This window comes from Primulina eburnea, chromosome 3, assembly GCF_022965805.1.
Source record: "Primulina eburnea isolate SZY01 chromosome 3, ASM2296580v1, whole genome shotgun sequence".
Taxonomy (NCBI): domain Eukaryota; kingdom Viridiplantae; phylum Streptophyta; class Magnoliopsida; order Lamiales; family Gesneriaceae; genus Primulina; species Primulina eburnea.
The window spans coordinates 144,286-161,048 of record NC_133103.1 but is presented as its reverse complement, the minus strand read 5'-3'; the positions used below and the strand labels follow the sequence as shown (position 1 = coordinate 161,048).

Sequence of the window (16,763 nt, the reverse complement as noted above, 5' to 3'; positions counted from 1 at the left end):
TATTGATTTGTCTTCACAAAAATGAAAAATAGGAAGTTTCATCATGTTCTGATTATATCTCTTTAGGATATCAATCTTAATAAAATCACATCTAATATTTATCACCAATTTTAAAATATTAATACGACGCGATTCAAACACCATGTTCAGTGCCCGTTTCCCTGATTGCCTAAAATTCTTGCTAAATCTATAAGGTATAATAATTCTCGTAACTTTAATGATATTGTAAACTAAACGATCTCTTATATCATATTGATTATGATTTTATTAAAATCAAATCTGACGAAATTTGAAGAGGACACTTTTCTAGTTTGGGATTTAATTTGTTGTACACAGTTAAGCAAAGAAGATCAACCAAATCATGCATCTGATTTTAATTTGTTAACTATACACGGGCATGCGTACCTGTGAGACTGCGAATTTGAAAGAAGTGAAGATTTGTTTCAAGCCGGGAGAAAATTATATATAAACCCTGTGTGCTGCACAACAGAATGTGGCATATGTGAATATTAAGCAAGAAAAACTTTCAACTCACCATAAATTATGACAATTGTCACGCTTTATTATCTTGTAGTACAATGGGTGGTTTCCACAGCTTAATTTAGTTATTTATCGATGGAAGAAACCTTCTTCCAATTTAAAAATCATCAGAACAAACAGAGTCATCTGAACTGATTCCATTTTCGCCTTGTCTGCCACCAAACCGTGTCTTATTATTAATAATCAAATCACCAGCTTCACATGCTTTAAGATTGTTAACTCCGGAATAAATGCACATTATATGGGCATCACGTAGGACCCACGCGTTTTACATATCCAGAGTTTTAAGCTATATATCTGGCTCGTGTTTCACACCATATATAGATGCCAAGACACCAACCAGTAGGAGAATCTTTAGGATTTACAACATTAAAAGCCGGAAATATCAACGGGATAATAACCGAGGATTGGTGTGCGCATTCGAACAATGCCAGAAGCATGAAAAAAAGCTCCACACGCCTGCCTCTGATGGCTGACCGATATCTCTTTCACGCTTCTGCAAAACTCGCACAAACTCGTCTGAGCTCAAACTTCCATCACCATTTGCATCAAACACATGGAAGATTATCTCAATCACATTATCAGTAAGACAAATTCCACACACCTGTAAATCAGAATCACTAGTCAAACATGTGATGACCGTGTTGATCAGCCATTTTGCCAGTCAAAATTTACAAAAGGAACAGCAAACACAAGTAGGCAGGAGGATTTTAAAGAAACCTAATGGAACTCTTAATGTAGTAAGATGCTCATCAAGTGCAAAATAATCAGAAAAGGACGAACATAGACACCTACTTGCTCAGCAGCTCGATGTAAATCCTTCCTCGTCAACAAACCATTTATTTGTCCAAAACTAAAAAGTGCCACAGAAAATGGCTGCAACTTTCTTCGCAACTCCGAAAACTTCTTAAATTCCTCAAGTGTGATGCGGATATTACCAAGATGTGGTTCATTATCTAAATCATCGACGCGATCAAGCAATTTATTCAGGCTCTTCATATCGGCAGATGCAACCATGGACAATGCAAAATCCTTAGCAGAGATGGTTCCTCTTAACTTGAAGTCATAATGGGCAAACTCCAACTTCACCATCTGCACAGTATAGACACAATTACCGTGGTATGATTGTATGAAATAATAATAACAACAACGATAATAATAATATTCTCATCATGATATCAAGAGTGCACCAAAAGAAACTGAAAATGTTTATCTACATGACGAAAGTACTCAAGATATCTAAAGTTCTACTAGTGCCAGTATTTTCATCGGAGATATAAGATTCCAATCTGATGCCTGCCATGAAAGGGTGTGAGAAAGTGTTGCAGGGAAGAATGACGCACAAAAAGGCACATACAGGACAATCTCAGCAATTCACCAACCCCTTAATACCAAACTCAGTGCAGTTAAATGAAACATTTCAATTGGCGACAGTAGTCTCAAACACTAAATTATCTGGTTGTTGATTTTATCAGAATGATAAACTCTACAGCAGGATCATCCATGCTCACTAGGAGGGGACAAAGCCAGGTATGTACAAAAGCCTGCACAGATATTCTACAAGATGCTGTTGCAATGATTAAGGTAGCAGGTGTATAGAGCACTTGAGCATTTTCTGAGAGAGAACAAAATGTATATTCTTCCAAGAATACCCATGAAAACTCTAAGGGGAAACATTCATGGAAACTCTAGTCCAGATTTTGAAAATGGAGAAAATACGGAGTCATGGACGCACTTCGTCGTGCAAATCTCTTAAGAATTGGACAAATTTATCATGTTTGAGACGTCTATCGCCATCTGGGCCGAAAAAATACTCAACCAAACCCCCATTTTCCACTGAACCGCCCAAGTTTTGCCCTGCTCGAATTCCATTGCTGTGGAGTGCTCCTTGCCTGTTATGAGCTCGCATCAAAATCATCACTCTCTTGAATTCTTCTCTGTCTATTTCCCTATTAGGATAAAAATAGTAATTCGTTTTGATCAGTTAATCAAGAAACTATCATTTCTCTGTGAGTAACAGTTTGCATGCATCAGCTGAGAAAACTTTATCTAGCATAAATGTCGAAATTACACTCTCACCCCTCGCTCTATTTCTGTAGTTCTCATAAGCATTCATACAGACAAAAGGTATGAGTACAGGCATCAGCAGGATAAGCGCAAAATTCAAGTCAATATTAAACCATGCGATTTTTCCACATTCATATAAAGTTTTCGGAAGTTGGGTTCTTGGAAAAACTCATACAGAAACATTGTTAGTGAACAGAGAGCTAAAATTGATAAAATCCATCACTGATTGAAGAACAAAATAATCAACCCATTCGATTGAATTTAAGATACGTAACTTGAATACATTCACAAACTATTCTCAGTACATATGACTAAAACAAAAAGACAATACTCCATTTTCCACCCATCCAACTTCACCATCAAATTGGTACCTACCCACTGAAGTCAAGATCAAACATTTTGAATGCAACAGAGAAGCTTGATTCTGGGATACTGAGAAGCGTAACAAAGAATAAGTACCTATTGGAGATAATCGTTATAAAATTTTAGTCAATTTGGAGACATTTAAAGATAAATGCAAGGAAAAGAGAGCAAGGGAAAATTAGAAAAGAAAAGTAAACAAGATGCAGGGGCAAAATTCAACTATGGGATGGAAAAATAATAAAACATGAGCTCTGAGTCACGACTTACTCTTTAAATGATATTAGACCATCATTATTAGTGTCAAAGAGCATAAAAAACTGAGATGGGGCACAGCGTAATTCACCAGGACTCCTCTCCCCTCTGAGATATCCATCTCTCACAAGGTGTGATTCAGATGGAGGGAAAACAGGAACAAGTGCTCGCATCAAATCCGCCGGGGTCATAAAAATTTCTCCATCGCTGGCACGAACTGATGCAAAATATGCAAATACCTTTGAGAGGAACAAAATTATCTGGATGTTAATTCACAGGTTTTCTAATATCATGGGTTAACTTGAAAAATAAAGTCAACAAGAATCTGAAGGTTCTGGATTTGATCAACAGCATTTTAGCTTAAAATACCTGTTACTCATATTATTTTGCACACAAAAACTGTAAAAATTAATAAATAAAGTTTTGGCCACCTTTAATCAGGCTAATAAACATAGTTCAGCTCCAAGAATCTAGTAAACACATAACATTCTGTAACAAAAAGTGGGCTGAAGCCTCCTATGTGTAAGACAAGGAGATGGTTCGAGAAAAGAAGTTATCCTGATCTCAGAAAATTTGACTGATCAACAGCGGAGTACATCAACATGAGTTCAAATTATAAGCTATTTAATCAATTAACTTATCTCTTTGGTGGAAATAAAAATTATATTACCTATAACTCTGCTATTTACTGTTATAAACTCCACACTTGAGGAAATTGTTATGTTACCAATGGAAAACAGGTAGTTTCAGTCCTTTATTGGCTTTTCCTTCAACCTCCAAATGAGAATTGAAGGTCCTAGTGCTTCCCTAAGGCTGCGTTTGGTTGCAGGATAAAATAAACTAATGATTAGTATGTAAATGATAAAGAAAATGATTGTCGTAGATATGTAATATATGGTAGTATGTTTGGTAAGATTTTTAAGTGTAGGATAATTTTGAAATTTTTGATGAAAGGACACAATTGCCCTTCCTCTTTTTTTTCTTCTTCCACTCCGGTCGCGGCGGATCCGGCAGCCGACGTGGCGGCGACGGCGTCGGCCCGACGACGGCGGTGAGTCGGCGATCCGACGGCGGCGATGGCGTTCCGGCGAAGATCCGGCAACGGCTGTGCGGTGCGGTCCGGCGTATGTCCGGCGGCGGCGGCGAAGGTCCGGCGGCGGTCCGGCGAGGGCGGCGGCGACGGTCCGGCAGCCGAGGTGGTTAAATAGCGGTAAAAGAAGAAGGGTAAAATTGAAAAGAGAGTAGGGATAGAGGAGGGATTAATAATCCTACGGAGGAAGGAGGTATTATTTTATCACACGTAATACCACCTAACCTAATCACTCATAGGAAGGATTGAGCTGGTTGCAGGATTATGTGTGATAAAATAATCTATCACACTTAATCCGCCCAACCAAACGCTGCGTAAAAGGATAAGCAAATTAAAAGTAGCATTGCTACTCTCCTAGTTAGCGAGTCTAGAAAATGAAAAACAATTCAGCCTAATCAAGTATTCTGCTGCAAGGTGGTATAATTCATATAATTTATTGAGAAAAAATATGGTATTTGGTTTGCCCCCAAAACAAATTGTCTGGTGGTATTGATCGGACATGGAATTCACATTTTTTATGCTAAGAGACGTGTAATGCCAGTACAATCCCCAACTTTCTTCATTGAAGACTCCAGTTAAGACAGCATGACAAGACCAAAACAGTGGTCTTGAGAATGAGGGTGGCAATTTCTCCTAAAGAACTTCAACTGTAGAGGAAGTCCTAAATTACCTGTTTAACATAAAAAAGAAATGTCTTTGTTGCTATATTGATGTACTCTTTTTCTCTTACTTTGGTTGACAAATATACTATTTGAGTGAATGCTTAACCTACAATAGTCGATATATAAAGCTCCAAGTCGTATTAAGTGCACTGAGAATTTGAGATTTAGGTCATACTTGGATTGATACTTGTTTGGACTTGCAAAATCCGAATGAATTTCAAATCCGCTTTATGTCAGTATAAGTCATTGCAATGTAATTACGCTTTATGTCAGTATAAGTCATTGCCATGTAATTACAGTGGATTTTAATCATTTCATTTCTAATCAATCCATGTGTATCAACACCCTGGTCAAATCCGCAATTATTCAGTCCCATGTATTCTAAGCTAATTCAGGTATCAAAGCATACGGAGATCAGATTAGTAACTAATCAAAATATAAAATATCTTGTGACACATTCAAACTTCAGCTCTCTCCAATAATCAATTCACACCAATTAGAGAGGGAGAATAAAGAGGGGACTGCGGAGGGGATTTATCCTTAAAAAACCGAAGACTGATATTTTGAAGTGTAACTCAACCAATGCCAGAATAATACCTTCTCTGGAGGACTACGCATCCTGATACGCTTCTCGTAGTTAAAGAATACTTTTTTCCTGTATGCATCTGCGTCACAAAACAAAATAAGAGCCGACATAATAGCAAAATAATGAACAACATTTTATCAGTTTAAATGTAAAAAAAAAAAAACAGTAATAGGTGAAACTTTACCTGCAAAGAGAAATTTATATTCCTCACTTGGTTTGGACGCGGATTGTGAAAGAGAAGCAGCAGGGGGTTGCGTTGACCAGTCGGAGAAGGATATCGATATGGGGGAATCAAGAGAAGAATGTGAAAAAGAGTAAATCGAAAGGGCCAGGGTAGAGCTGGTAATTATTCCGGCAGAAATCCGTCTTAGTAGATTGCTTTTGACATTATCATCGCGATTACTTTGAAAATATGATGATTCCATGGGCGGCGTTTTGGAGGCGAATCGGCGGGAATGGAAGCGTTGGGCGGTTGGAAATCGGTGGATCGACGTCGATGATCGGCGAAGTACGGACCAACAGTACATATTACTAATTCGGGCTATACGATGATTTGCGATGTAAAAATTGCCGTCAATTTGGAAAAGCCCGCACTACAACGTAAGTCTTGTCCTGTGCCTTTATTGCCCGGCAATTGAGTTGACAAGATAATAAATATTGAATAAATATTGATATTATAATTTAAAATCAATGAATTAATTGATGTGCGATAATTATTAATATTAAATATACAAAATTGCAACTAAATATAACTAAATCTGAGCTTGTCCAAATATTTAGTTGAATAGTAGTCATATCCTATTTTGCTACCATTTTTACATGATAAAAAAAACGTATAATAGTTTTAATTTCATTGAAATATCACATTGAAAATAGTAATTTGATAATAAAGCTCGAAATATTAGATATCTAATTATTATTCAATTTTAACATTAAATAATTATTGATGTCATATTGCAAAATCACCGGAGGAGAGCATTCAAGTAATTCAAAATTACATTAGACATTAACACTTTCAAAACTTCTATCCGTAACTGGTCACACCATATATAAGTCCAGAACTTATATTTGTGTGGCCCACTTTGAATAGATTGTGTTCCTTTAATTTCTTCTTTACCCAACACATAATTTTGAGAAAATAAAAGTATAATAATAATAATAAAATAAAATAAGATAGATTTCAGCTGAATTGAGATTGTGTAGACTAGATTGGAACTCAAAATTTTGTAGGACGAGATAGGGCAGGAGTGGGAGGTGGAGAAGAATATATTACTTGGTTTAGGTGGTGTGGAAGCTAGATAGGGGCCTCTACCCATTAAGCTTCGGGAATATTTTTTAATTCATCATCAATTATAGACGGCTAATGTAACCTCGAAAAAGTTGAAGATACATGTGAATCAAATATATGTAAGTTATCAAAATTTTTAGACATTTTAATTAATTATTTTTAATGCATTTAACGCATGTTTGTGACATGAATATGTGTTTTATTGCATGATTTATTAAAGTTTCATGCATAAGGACTTTTAGTAGTTTTCGTGCTCGAACGAGAAACAGAGACCAGGAATAATTAAGGAAAAATATTTTTATTAAATAATTATTTTTAATTATTTAATATATAGTGTTAATAAGGGTGATTTTTGAAAATGGGTCTCGTTAACGTATTTTTACTCGACGAGTTGTATTTTAAACCGATACGCAAAATTTAGCGAGTCGGAGGACTTTTTGAGGACTCAGGCAATATTTTAAAAAGCGTACCTAAACGAATATTTTTCGAGAGTGTTTTTGGGCTTGATGATATTATTTCATTGCGTTATGGGCCTAAAACTTTTTTAATCTATTTTATTTTTAATTAAGGGCTCATTAGTACCTTATATTATAATTTAAACACCTCATTAATAAACCCTAAACCTACCTCCACAGCTCCACTCATGTGGCCGCCACCTACATTTCCAGCAGCCTTCTTCAAAATTTTAGCAGCTCTTTTCCTTAGGTTTTCTCAAAGTTTTTCAAAGGGTTTCTTCCTCGTCTCTCCGGTGTTCTACGCGTATATCTCAAAGATTTTGAGCGTATTAATGCAAAGGCACGCCATAAATACTTTTTTTCTCATCATTCACGCTATTTTATGCTAATGTGTGTGTGTTTGCATGAAAAATGCATAGATATATTACGTTGCATCTTTTTTGCCAGGTTTGTCATGAAATACGCCTTTCGTTTTGCATATATCTCACGTTTTCTATGTTTTGGTGCAAGAGGCTGCTCAATCTAAGTCTTTTAAGGGCCGTGTATGCTGATATTGAAGGTGTCAAGGTGCTAAAGTCGAGGGTCGGTCGAGATAAAGTGAAGGCCGATGGGTTTTGTCTAGGGTAAGGCTCGTTATGGCTAGATTGGCGGGAAGAGATGGGAGCAGCATGCATGGGCTCGGTCCATGTAGTATCCCGATGCCTAATTTGAGTTAATTATTGGATTAATTATATTTCGGTGGGATCGGAAGGACCGAACAGAGTTCGGATCGTCCGAAGCGGGTTCGGATCGTCCGAAGAGGGTTCGAATCGTCCGAAGACAGGTGGCTGGACACGTGGAAGACATGCAGAGTTCGGATCGTCCGAAGAGGGTTCGAATCGTCCGAAGACAGGTGTCTGGACACGTGGAAGACATGCAGGGTTCGGATCGTCCGATAAGGGTTCGGAAGGTCCGAAGTGTACAGTGGATCGGATCGTCCGAAGTGGATCGGATCGTCCGAAGTGGATCGGATCGTCCGATCGTTGTCTATAAATAGAGGCGCGAGGCTTCATTTGTTACTCGCCAATTCCGAGTGTTCCAGAGCGTTTTAGTCGTTTCTGATGGGTTTCTAGTCTTTTCCCGAGGTTTAGGCACTAGCGGGGAGCTACTGGTTTTGTAGCGGAGCTGTGCTCTAGTTGGGAGCTAGCGGCATCAGTGGGCTGACTACGGTCGCAGACTTGATTCTAGGACTGATTGCTAGGATCTACTGGTTTGAGGTACGAAAGTACTATCCGAGATAGCAGGATTGAGTATGCTTTACTATGTGTTGCATGTTTATATGTTGCATTATTATCTGTCATATGATGCATGGGTTATTATGCGGCATTTGCATAATCATGTTGAGCCTGACTATTTTTGAGATAGCCTGTTGAGAGGGTGCTCAGCCCTCGTTTGTTGTGGATGGTTGGACCCCGTTGGCCGACGGTGGTCAGGTCACCGGTATATCCACAGGTTTATTTTGGTATGAGAGCCACCTCCTGGTGCGACGGCGCAGAGTGCTACATACCTTGACGTCATTTACCTGAGCAGTATTTCGATATACCCAGATCCTGGTATCCAGTACATTTTGCATACATGCATGTCATAGTCTTGTATACTCATGCTTTCGGTGCTGAGCGTTTTATGCTCACGTCCTCGGTTTATCTCTGTTTTGGACACCCTATTCGATGGGGCAGGTCTCAGGTTGGACGGTCCAGGAGGGAGTGGACAGGGAGCTGGCAGAGGTTGACCTGTAGTTGTTGGTATTTGTTCTTGGTATTTAGTTCGATCTGGTTGTTTAAGTATTTTGTACTTACAGATTCGATTGGGTTGTATTACTGTTTTTCCGCTGTTTACCTGATTCAGTTTTAAATGTTAATTTTGCATGCTTAAGTTCTGATTAGTAGGTGTTTCTGGAACGGGTCACTACAGTCCAGGCCATGGTTCAGACCCTGGTGGGTCCGTGTCGAGGCTGGATAGGATTCATGGCCTGCGAGACGTGAGGTTAGGGCCGATGCGAAAAGTAAGTGGAATGTTAGTGTGAATTTCAGACAAGCCGAGCAACCCACGTGCATGGGGCTGTAAGTGTGGATTTGGTTGGTCCAGTATTAAGTTCATGGCTTGATCTTGGTCTTAGGATAGTTGGTTAAGGGCTGGAGAAGTTGGTTTTTGTCTAGGATCGAATATAGGGCCGTGGGTGCACTAGGATTAGGGCTTATGAGTGCAGAAATTTCCAGCCTGGTAGCAGCGAGCTTTTAGGGGCTGGTAGGGTGTGAATAAGTTGTGGTTAAAATTTGAGAAAGTCTGGTTAATTTTTGGGTTGATTTGGGTTAAAACCGGGGTCTCGGTCCAAGTTTTAAAACGAATCGTATAAGTTAGAAAACGGGCTCGAGTTTACGCCTAATAAACAATTATAAATATGTTTTGAGGTGTTTTAAGGTGTTTGGTTGGCTTGGGTCAAAATTTTGGGATCCAGGGGTAAAACGTCCAATTAGGGTTTCTAAGGGCAAAATGGTCATTTTGCACCGGGGTCGAGTTAGCAGTCCTAGTAATGCTATGATCATAAAAAATTCATTTTTTAAATGTTTATGATATCACGAACATGAATTTTTATGGAAATATGAAAAATACGTTGCATGCTTGATTTTAAGAAAATTTACGTATATGCATGATTTTTATAAGTGATGAATACGATGACATATTTTTTGGAGGAAAGAAGTTGGTTGTGACTAGTATGATAATACGATGACATGTAAAGCAAATGCTCAGTGGATGGGTAATACTGTCGCTGATGTCCTCGCCGCCGGGTACCGCGATTACACGTAGATGGATCCATCAACTAATACGATAATACGAAAATCACAACTAATGAACGTAATTCAAATAAAGAAAAGTGAATATGTATATGTTGATATGATGCAATAAGAACACGTTTATGTTTTATCATGTTATATTTATGCTTACGATTTGATGTTCATGAAATGTATTTTCAATTATAGTACTTTTCAATATTGCATGCTATGTATATGTACTTGTGATAACGATTCAGGGTATTGAATCTTTAGACTCACTAGGTGTGAATCAGGAATGTTGCAGGTGAACATATTGATGAGGAGATTGGAGACGCCGATGACTGAGTAGGCGAAGCTGTATGTGTGCACGTTAACCCGATGACCATATTTTTCTGCACATCATGTTTATGAGTTGGGAGTGATCATGGATAGTTTCTTATATTTTATTATTGAGTAGATCTCTTGTGAAACGGTCTCACGAATCTTTATCTGTGAGACGGGTCAACACTACCGATATTCACAATAAAACGTAATACTCTTAGCATAAAAAATAATATTTTTTCATGGATGACCCAAACAAAAGATCCGTCAAACAAAATACGACCCGTGAGACCTCTAATACAAGTTTTTGGCTTTATTATTTATATGTTTATGATTTAACAGGACTTGCATGTTGTTTATTTGAGCTCTTTTAACCTATAATACTTTTACCCAGTAGTTGAAAACTTTTATTTTTAAATTATGTGATTAACGGTAGATATCGCATGCATGCCTATAAATATATATTTTCGAAATAAAAATGTATATCAAAATTTAGCTTTAAAAAAAATTCTAGTAATATTTTAAATAATAGACGTTTCAGCTAAACTTTTTGCGGTACAAGAAAGATTTTAAATCCTATGTTACTTTAACAAATCTTGTGTTCATCAAGCACTGCTAATTCACAGATCCTGCAGTCCATTAAAAAGCATTAACAATATATAACCATGCCCACCTCAGCTCGTGTGCTTAACATGATCACCTTCAAAATCATCCACCCCTCCTCTCATATGCTCTTTCGTATACACGCGGTGCCTCCTCTCTCTTCCATATATAACCCAAAATACTAGAGACAACATCACCGCAGTGGCTACCATAACCAGACCAACATATATCCATTGGCTGTATTTTCTTAGTCCAGGACAGTACACCCCATCTATTTCAGAAAATGTTTGTCTCACAAAACTGCAATCTTCAAGATCAACCAGAAATGGACCGTACTGATACAAACCATAGCTCACATTAACACCAGCAGCCATCTGACCATAAATGGTTGGATTCAGACGTCCCGTCGTTACACAGATCCCATTTGGTGATGCTTCACATACGTATCCGCTCCATACCTGCATATCGTATTCATATATATATATATATTTCAAAGCTGCATTTGACCATCTACAACAATACATCCCCAAACTTACCTGTGTCGCATTGTTCAAATCCACTTCACCAGGTACACAAGTTCGAGGAGTCAGGTCAGGATTAAAAGGGTTACAAAGGTTTGGTACGAGTGGACCAGATTGATTGTAGTAGAGAGGAACAAAGCTGGGGGAAAAATTGATGTTCGAGACATTAGATATTACTGTGTTGATTAAAGTGACCAATTGGGATGTTACTTCCTTGCTTCTTGTCAAGGTTTCTTGTGCAGTGGCATTATCCACACATGGTAATATATCATCAAGTGCTGTATGAGCAGTCGGATTTTGGACCCACTCATTCATTGCGACGCATGTATCTCCAGTCACACTAAAATATATACCAAAGGAAGATGTCAATTACGATCACATAAATTATCCATCTTTGAGTACTAAGAACAATGACAGAATAAGTAAAAGCAATAGAATTCTAACTTGTGGAGGAGAAGAAAAATTCCACACAGTATGAACGTCCCTGTCACAAGAATCCATCCAATGATCACCAGGCTGCAACCAAAAGATTATGAACATTAATGCAACCACCTGTTAAGGAACAACTTGAATAATCAAATTACACGAGATATAGTCGAAGGTATGTAGCCAAATCACTCACATGTACACGCAAAACTGCATGCCAAAAATTGAAAACACTGCAAAGAGGAAATTCCAAAGTTGAATAGACGTAAGTAAAAAAATATCATGAACAAAAGTTCAATTATCTTTCTTCCGACTTGAGGAATTGGATTAGTCATACCGAATCCAAGAAATGTTAAAAGAAGCATGACAGCAGAGAGAATGATAAGAGCCAATCTCCTGAAAGAACATTTTCATATCATTTTTAAACTAAATGCAAAAGAAAAATATATACATGTGAAGGACGAGAATTCTAATTGGGATTCAAACTCACACTGATCGAATTAAATCTTTTATGTCTTTTGAATTATCTTCTGTTTTGCTTGCAAGGGTATTAGCAGAAGAGTTTATCTTGGATTGAATCTGGTCAATGTCCGTTTGGACATTCGAAGGTAGAAAAACTTGCTCCACGTTAATTTGCTTGGCTGCAGAAAGATATTCTGACACATTTCTAAGACTCTCAGAAGTGATATCTGCCTGATGAACGACATATTCCAAAGTATTCATCGTACTGTTATGAAATTTCCCCTGACCAGTGTATAATACAATACATCCAATGCTGAACAAGCATGACAGAAATTAGTTTCACTCCAAATGTGTGTTCATACATGTGTTTAAACAGAGAGAGGGAGTGTGTACATTGCAACAACGGTAAAGAAAACGAGGAAGATGAGAGAGAGTGCATAAGCGATTCGAGAATAGCCATAAGGTTCTCTCCGACAGCAACAGTAGCAGAGACAGATGAGAGACAAACAAAGCCCAAAAACCGCAAACCAGATTATTGCCACCACAAAAAATGGAATGGCAGTGTATGCCACTGACTGCAATTAAATATGAATTGATATCAATTAATGAAAACATGGCTAACAGTTCTCGTAGAGCAGCCTGCATGATCTGTTAAAAATATACCACATTTCAGATCAACCTGCAATGAGTTATGAGGCTTTAATAAAAAGATAGAAATTTGGTTGTTTATCAAATGACTTGAAACTCTTCACCATGCCATGATCAAAATTTTGGCATGTGTTTGGGGCATCACTGCATTGCAACAATATGCAGCGCTGATTCTAAACAAGCATTTCATATCAACTCTTTCAGGTCAACATAAGATTGAAGTTCAAATCAAATAACAGATGTCTGATAATTTCTTTTTTTCAGAAATAGTTCAGCTGCCTCCTTTTGACCAATATGCGCTCACAAGGAGCCTGAGCTTAAAACCAACAGAATACACCCCAATATAAGATCACAGAACCAAAAAAATGAAGACCTATAGTAATTTAGTATATAGTCACATGCATTAGGCCATTTCGGCACAAGGCACGCCTCTTTTCCTGAAAGATTATGCACACTTTAGTGTCAACTACAAAAGTCAAACAACTTAAAATAAAATATTGTTAACATTGAATCAGGCAATCATTGCGCACATTTAGTCATGCCTATATAGTTCTTAAAATCATACTTGGTTTCAAGATCAGTACGTTCAAAATATTTTAGCATGGAAATTCATGTTCATCATCATCAACGAAAAAACCAAACTGCAGAAAGTGGGATCGAGGATATTATTGACTCGTATAACTCGAACCGGTGGATAAAAATCAAATATATAATATATGAGATGTGGTGGCCTGTACACATAGCTACATGGATACTCTTTTTCCCCTTTGCCCCAAAGCGTAGCATCAAATCAGATAGTATCCTTGTTCATCCTACGATATATCAATGATCTCAATCCTGTAAGTCACTGGTTTCAAACCGCCATCTACTTCAAATTCAATAGAAACCAAACAATCAATTCTTCTGTTTGATACTGAAGTTATTTCAGTCTTTTTTATGGCTAATTTTTATTGAATTATACTAAAATCTGTATTCGTACCCCATGACTATGGGAATAAATGGAAAACAATTTCTTCTCACAGCCTAATGGATGAGCAATGCGTCTTCTCCACGGACCCATATGAGAGTAATGATATCTCTTAAACAAATAATTCTAGAAATACAGAAAATAAAGACTACTTTCAGAGAAAAAATTCGAAGAACATAAAAAAAATGTTTTCATGGTGGAGGAATTAAAAAAGTGACTGATGTGATGCCCAAAACGTATATCGACTAACGAGCGTAAGAGAAACAAGTTAAAATATTTAAGACCTACAGCCCAGTAATGGCGATTGCTGATGTTCCAGCCTCCCGTGTATTTTTGAAAATCATTAAGAGGGTCTTTTCTGTAGGTTCTGTGCGCAGCAAGCGCAAGAGGCTCGCTTAGATTATCAGCCAGCAATCTCTCCGGTCTAGCCCAAGACACAAGCATCCCGCCGTGACCCTTACCCTCATTGTGTTTCCCTGCATGAGTTTCAGGAAATCGCGAAGTAGCACGACATTAAATAAAGGAAAACAAGTAGTGATTGAGGTGAGTTGCTGACCTGAAGCTGGGAATGTATGAAAAGAGTCCGAAGAAGATGCAAATGGTAAATCTGATGAAAGAAGCAGAAAGATGGCAACAAGGTAAAGTAACAGAGACCTGGAACATAGCATGGTTTGGTATGACAAGATCGGGTTGGGTTGATTCATGTATCTGTGGGAAACAAATTTGGCATGTAGATAAAAGAATGTCTCGTGTCCTTGTTGAAATTTTCAGGTTGGTACGTTTCTTAAATCGGCGGTGGCTGGGTTATGGAAAAATGAATGACTGGGATTAGTTGGAAAAAAATGATAATACATATATAGAGTTTGACAGAGACAGACAAAAAGACAGACAGAGCATGATGTTTAAAATAATGGTGTCGAATGCCAAATGGGCATCGGATTCGATACAATCACAGCAATATTTTTCCCACAATTGCGCGCTTTTTGACTTGTGTTGAGCCACGTCCCACACTCTACACCTTTTTTTTTTAAAAAAAGAAAAAAAAAAATATATATATATATATCACCATCTCTTGCTCTTTTTTGGCGTCGTGTGTATGTAGACTTTTCCTGAATCGGAAGAGGGTCAGGGATTTGGTGAGTCAATATCAATAATTAATATCAATAATTAAGTAAGAAGTTGCTGAATATTTTCGGTATTTAGTCAGAGTTGGATTGATCACCGAAAAGCACACATCTGCTCTAATCAACACCGCATTTATTCCGCCTAAAGCTACGGCGAATATGTGCTGTGTATTTATGTAGATATATATAGCCTGAAAGTCTTCTTTCTAAAATAAATATTTTCATTGAAAAACATATATATTTTTTCTAAAGCCAAATCATGTGATTTTTTTCATTTCTGCTTTAAATGTTGAGTGAGTCTCATGTGAGACCGTCTCACGGATCTTAATCTGTGAGACGGGTCAACCCTACCCATATTCATAATAAAAAGTAATACTCTGAGCTTAAAAAGTAATACTTTTTCATGGATGAACCAAATAAGAGATCCGTCTCACAAATACAACCCGTGAGACCGTCTCACACAAGTTTTTGCCTTAAATGTTTATTCTATCCAACTAGTTTAAATAATTAGATTCTTTTAAATGTTGATATTATTCCAAACTATTTAACTCCAATTCGCTCTTATATATTGTTATCAACTTATCTAGTCATTACTTTAAATTCGTTTTAATATAAAAAATTTATATTTAAAAGAAAAATATTTCATGTTTCCCTTTTAAATATTTGTGGGCCTGAGGATTATTCATTTTATCAGCCCGAAGCCTTTTTAAGGTTTCCTCTACAGTATCCACCAATCAATCGACCACTGCGGGAATAGGTAGGTACTCGATCAGTCGAATCTCTCCCTCTTTTTCTATTTTTCTGATTGTTTTATTTTTTTTAAAAAAAATGAAATGGTTTCCTGACCGAGAAGGCATTCTTGAAGCAGCCCAAGGTTTTCCTTTTGTAAGAAAGATTTCATATGAATGTATCAATAAATTAAATCGAATTTGATTTTCAAACCAAGCGAAAGACAATCGAAATAATCATTCGTTAAGAAAATTGAACATTTTAACATTTTTAGCTTGTGTAAACTGAATAACTGAATTAAGAGGATCAGTTTGTGCTTGTATCAGTTCAGTTATGGAAAGAACTCATCAAATCAATTTAAAAACAACAATTAAATAGTTAAATACACAAAATATGTTTATGAATATTCAGATACTTCAACTGCTTTTACATTATTCTTTCTACCATATCGAGTAGTATCAACTAGAAGATTTTGATTTATACAAACACCTTGTACAAATCTACTCCAGAAAGACAACATCCAACTAGAACTCCTAGCACTCAAGATTACATGCAACACCTAACAATTCACATAATATATAACATCTCTTATGTCAAGACTAGAAAGACAATGTTTAATGTCTTTGTGTGAAGACTCACTCAGCTAAACAATAAGCTCAACTCTATGTATATGTTAGTGATTGTGTATGAATATGTGAGAACTGACCTAATCAATACAACACGAAAGTGCTCTCACACAGCTGGGCTAAATGCTTCTAGTATGCTGATATGAAATAAGCGTGTCATATGTCTTCTTCACACACTAGTATTTTGTTGTAGTTTCGCGCCTTCTTTAATGGTCTTGATCTG

At 37.2% G+C, this 16,763-nt stretch overlaps 2 protein-coding genes across 3 annotated transcripts; both read right to left on the bottom strand.

Moving 5' to 3' along the window:
* Positions 1 to 688: 688 nt before the first annotated feature.
* On the bottom strand, positions 689 to 6,186 carry LOC140824975 (calcium uptake protein, mitochondrial). 2 transcript variants are annotated; one of them, XM_073186418.1, is made up of 7 exons: positions 5,745 to 6,186; positions 5,572 to 5,639; positions 3,238 to 3,461; positions 2,983 to 3,066; positions 2,276 to 2,489; positions 1,336 to 1,632; positions 689 to 1,144 (listed from the first exon to the last, which is right to left on the bottom strand). In XM_073186418.1, the coding sequence occupies exons 1-7, from the start codon at positions 6,085 to 6,087 to the stop codon at positions 926 to 928; spliced, it is 1,449 nt and encodes a 482-aa protein (XP_073042519.1). In that variant the 5' UTR covers positions 6,088 to 6,186; the 3' UTR covers positions 689 to 925. The 2 variants fall into 2 exon arrangements, with proteins under 2 accessions (XP_073042519.1, XP_073042520.1); XM_073186419.1 differs by lacking the exon at positions 2,983 to 3,066.
* Positions 6,187 to 10,948: 4,762 nt separating this feature from the next.
* Positions 10,949 to 14,894, bottom strand: LOC140824974 (uncharacterized). Its single transcript, XM_073186416.1, has 9 exons — positions 14,618 to 14,894; positions 14,350 to 14,537; positions 12,840 to 13,021; positions 12,475 to 12,759; positions 12,322 to 12,380; positions 12,181 to 12,217; positions 12,003 to 12,074; positions 11,574 to 11,898; positions 10,949 to 11,495 (listed from the first exon to the last, which is right to left on the bottom strand). Exons 1-9 carry the CDS (start codon positions 14,763 to 14,765, stop codon positions 11,109 to 11,111), a joined length of 1,683 nt encoding a protein of 560 aa, XP_073042517.1. The 5' UTR covers positions 14,766 to 14,894; the 3' UTR covers positions 10,949 to 11,108.
* Positions 14,895 to 16,763: the final 1,869 nt, after the last annotated feature.

What these genes read in the sequence shown, in the direction of transcription:
- LOC140824975 (XM_073186418.1), bottom strand. Translation starts at nt 6,087, where the DNA reads ATGTACTGTTGGTCCGTACTTCGCCGATCATCGACGTCGATCCACCGA. An exon ending in ATATAAATTTCTCTTTGCAG is followed by an intron (nt 5,640 to 5,744) that starts GTAAAGTTTCAC and finishes TTTGTGACGCAG; the next exon opens with ATGCATACAGGAAAAAAGTA. An exon ending in GGTCTAATATCATTTAAAGA is followed by an intron (nt 3,067 to 3,237) that starts GTAAGTCGTGAC and finishes TATCTCCAATAG; the next exon opens with GTACTTATTCTTTGTTACGC.
- LOC140824974 (XM_073186416.1), bottom strand. Translation starts at nt 14,765, where the DNA reads ATGAATCAACCCAACCCGATCTTGTCATACCAAACCATGCTATGTTCC. An exon ending in TTTAACATTTCTTGGATTCG is followed by an intron (nt 12,218 to 12,321) that starts GTATGACTAATC and finishes TCCTCTTTGCAG; the next exon opens with TGTTTTCAATTTTTGGCATG. An exon ending in ATTTTTCTTCTCCTCCACAA is followed by an intron (nt 11,899 to 12,002) that starts GTTAGAATTCTA and finishes TATATATTTTAG; the next exon opens with TGTGACTGGAGATACATGCG.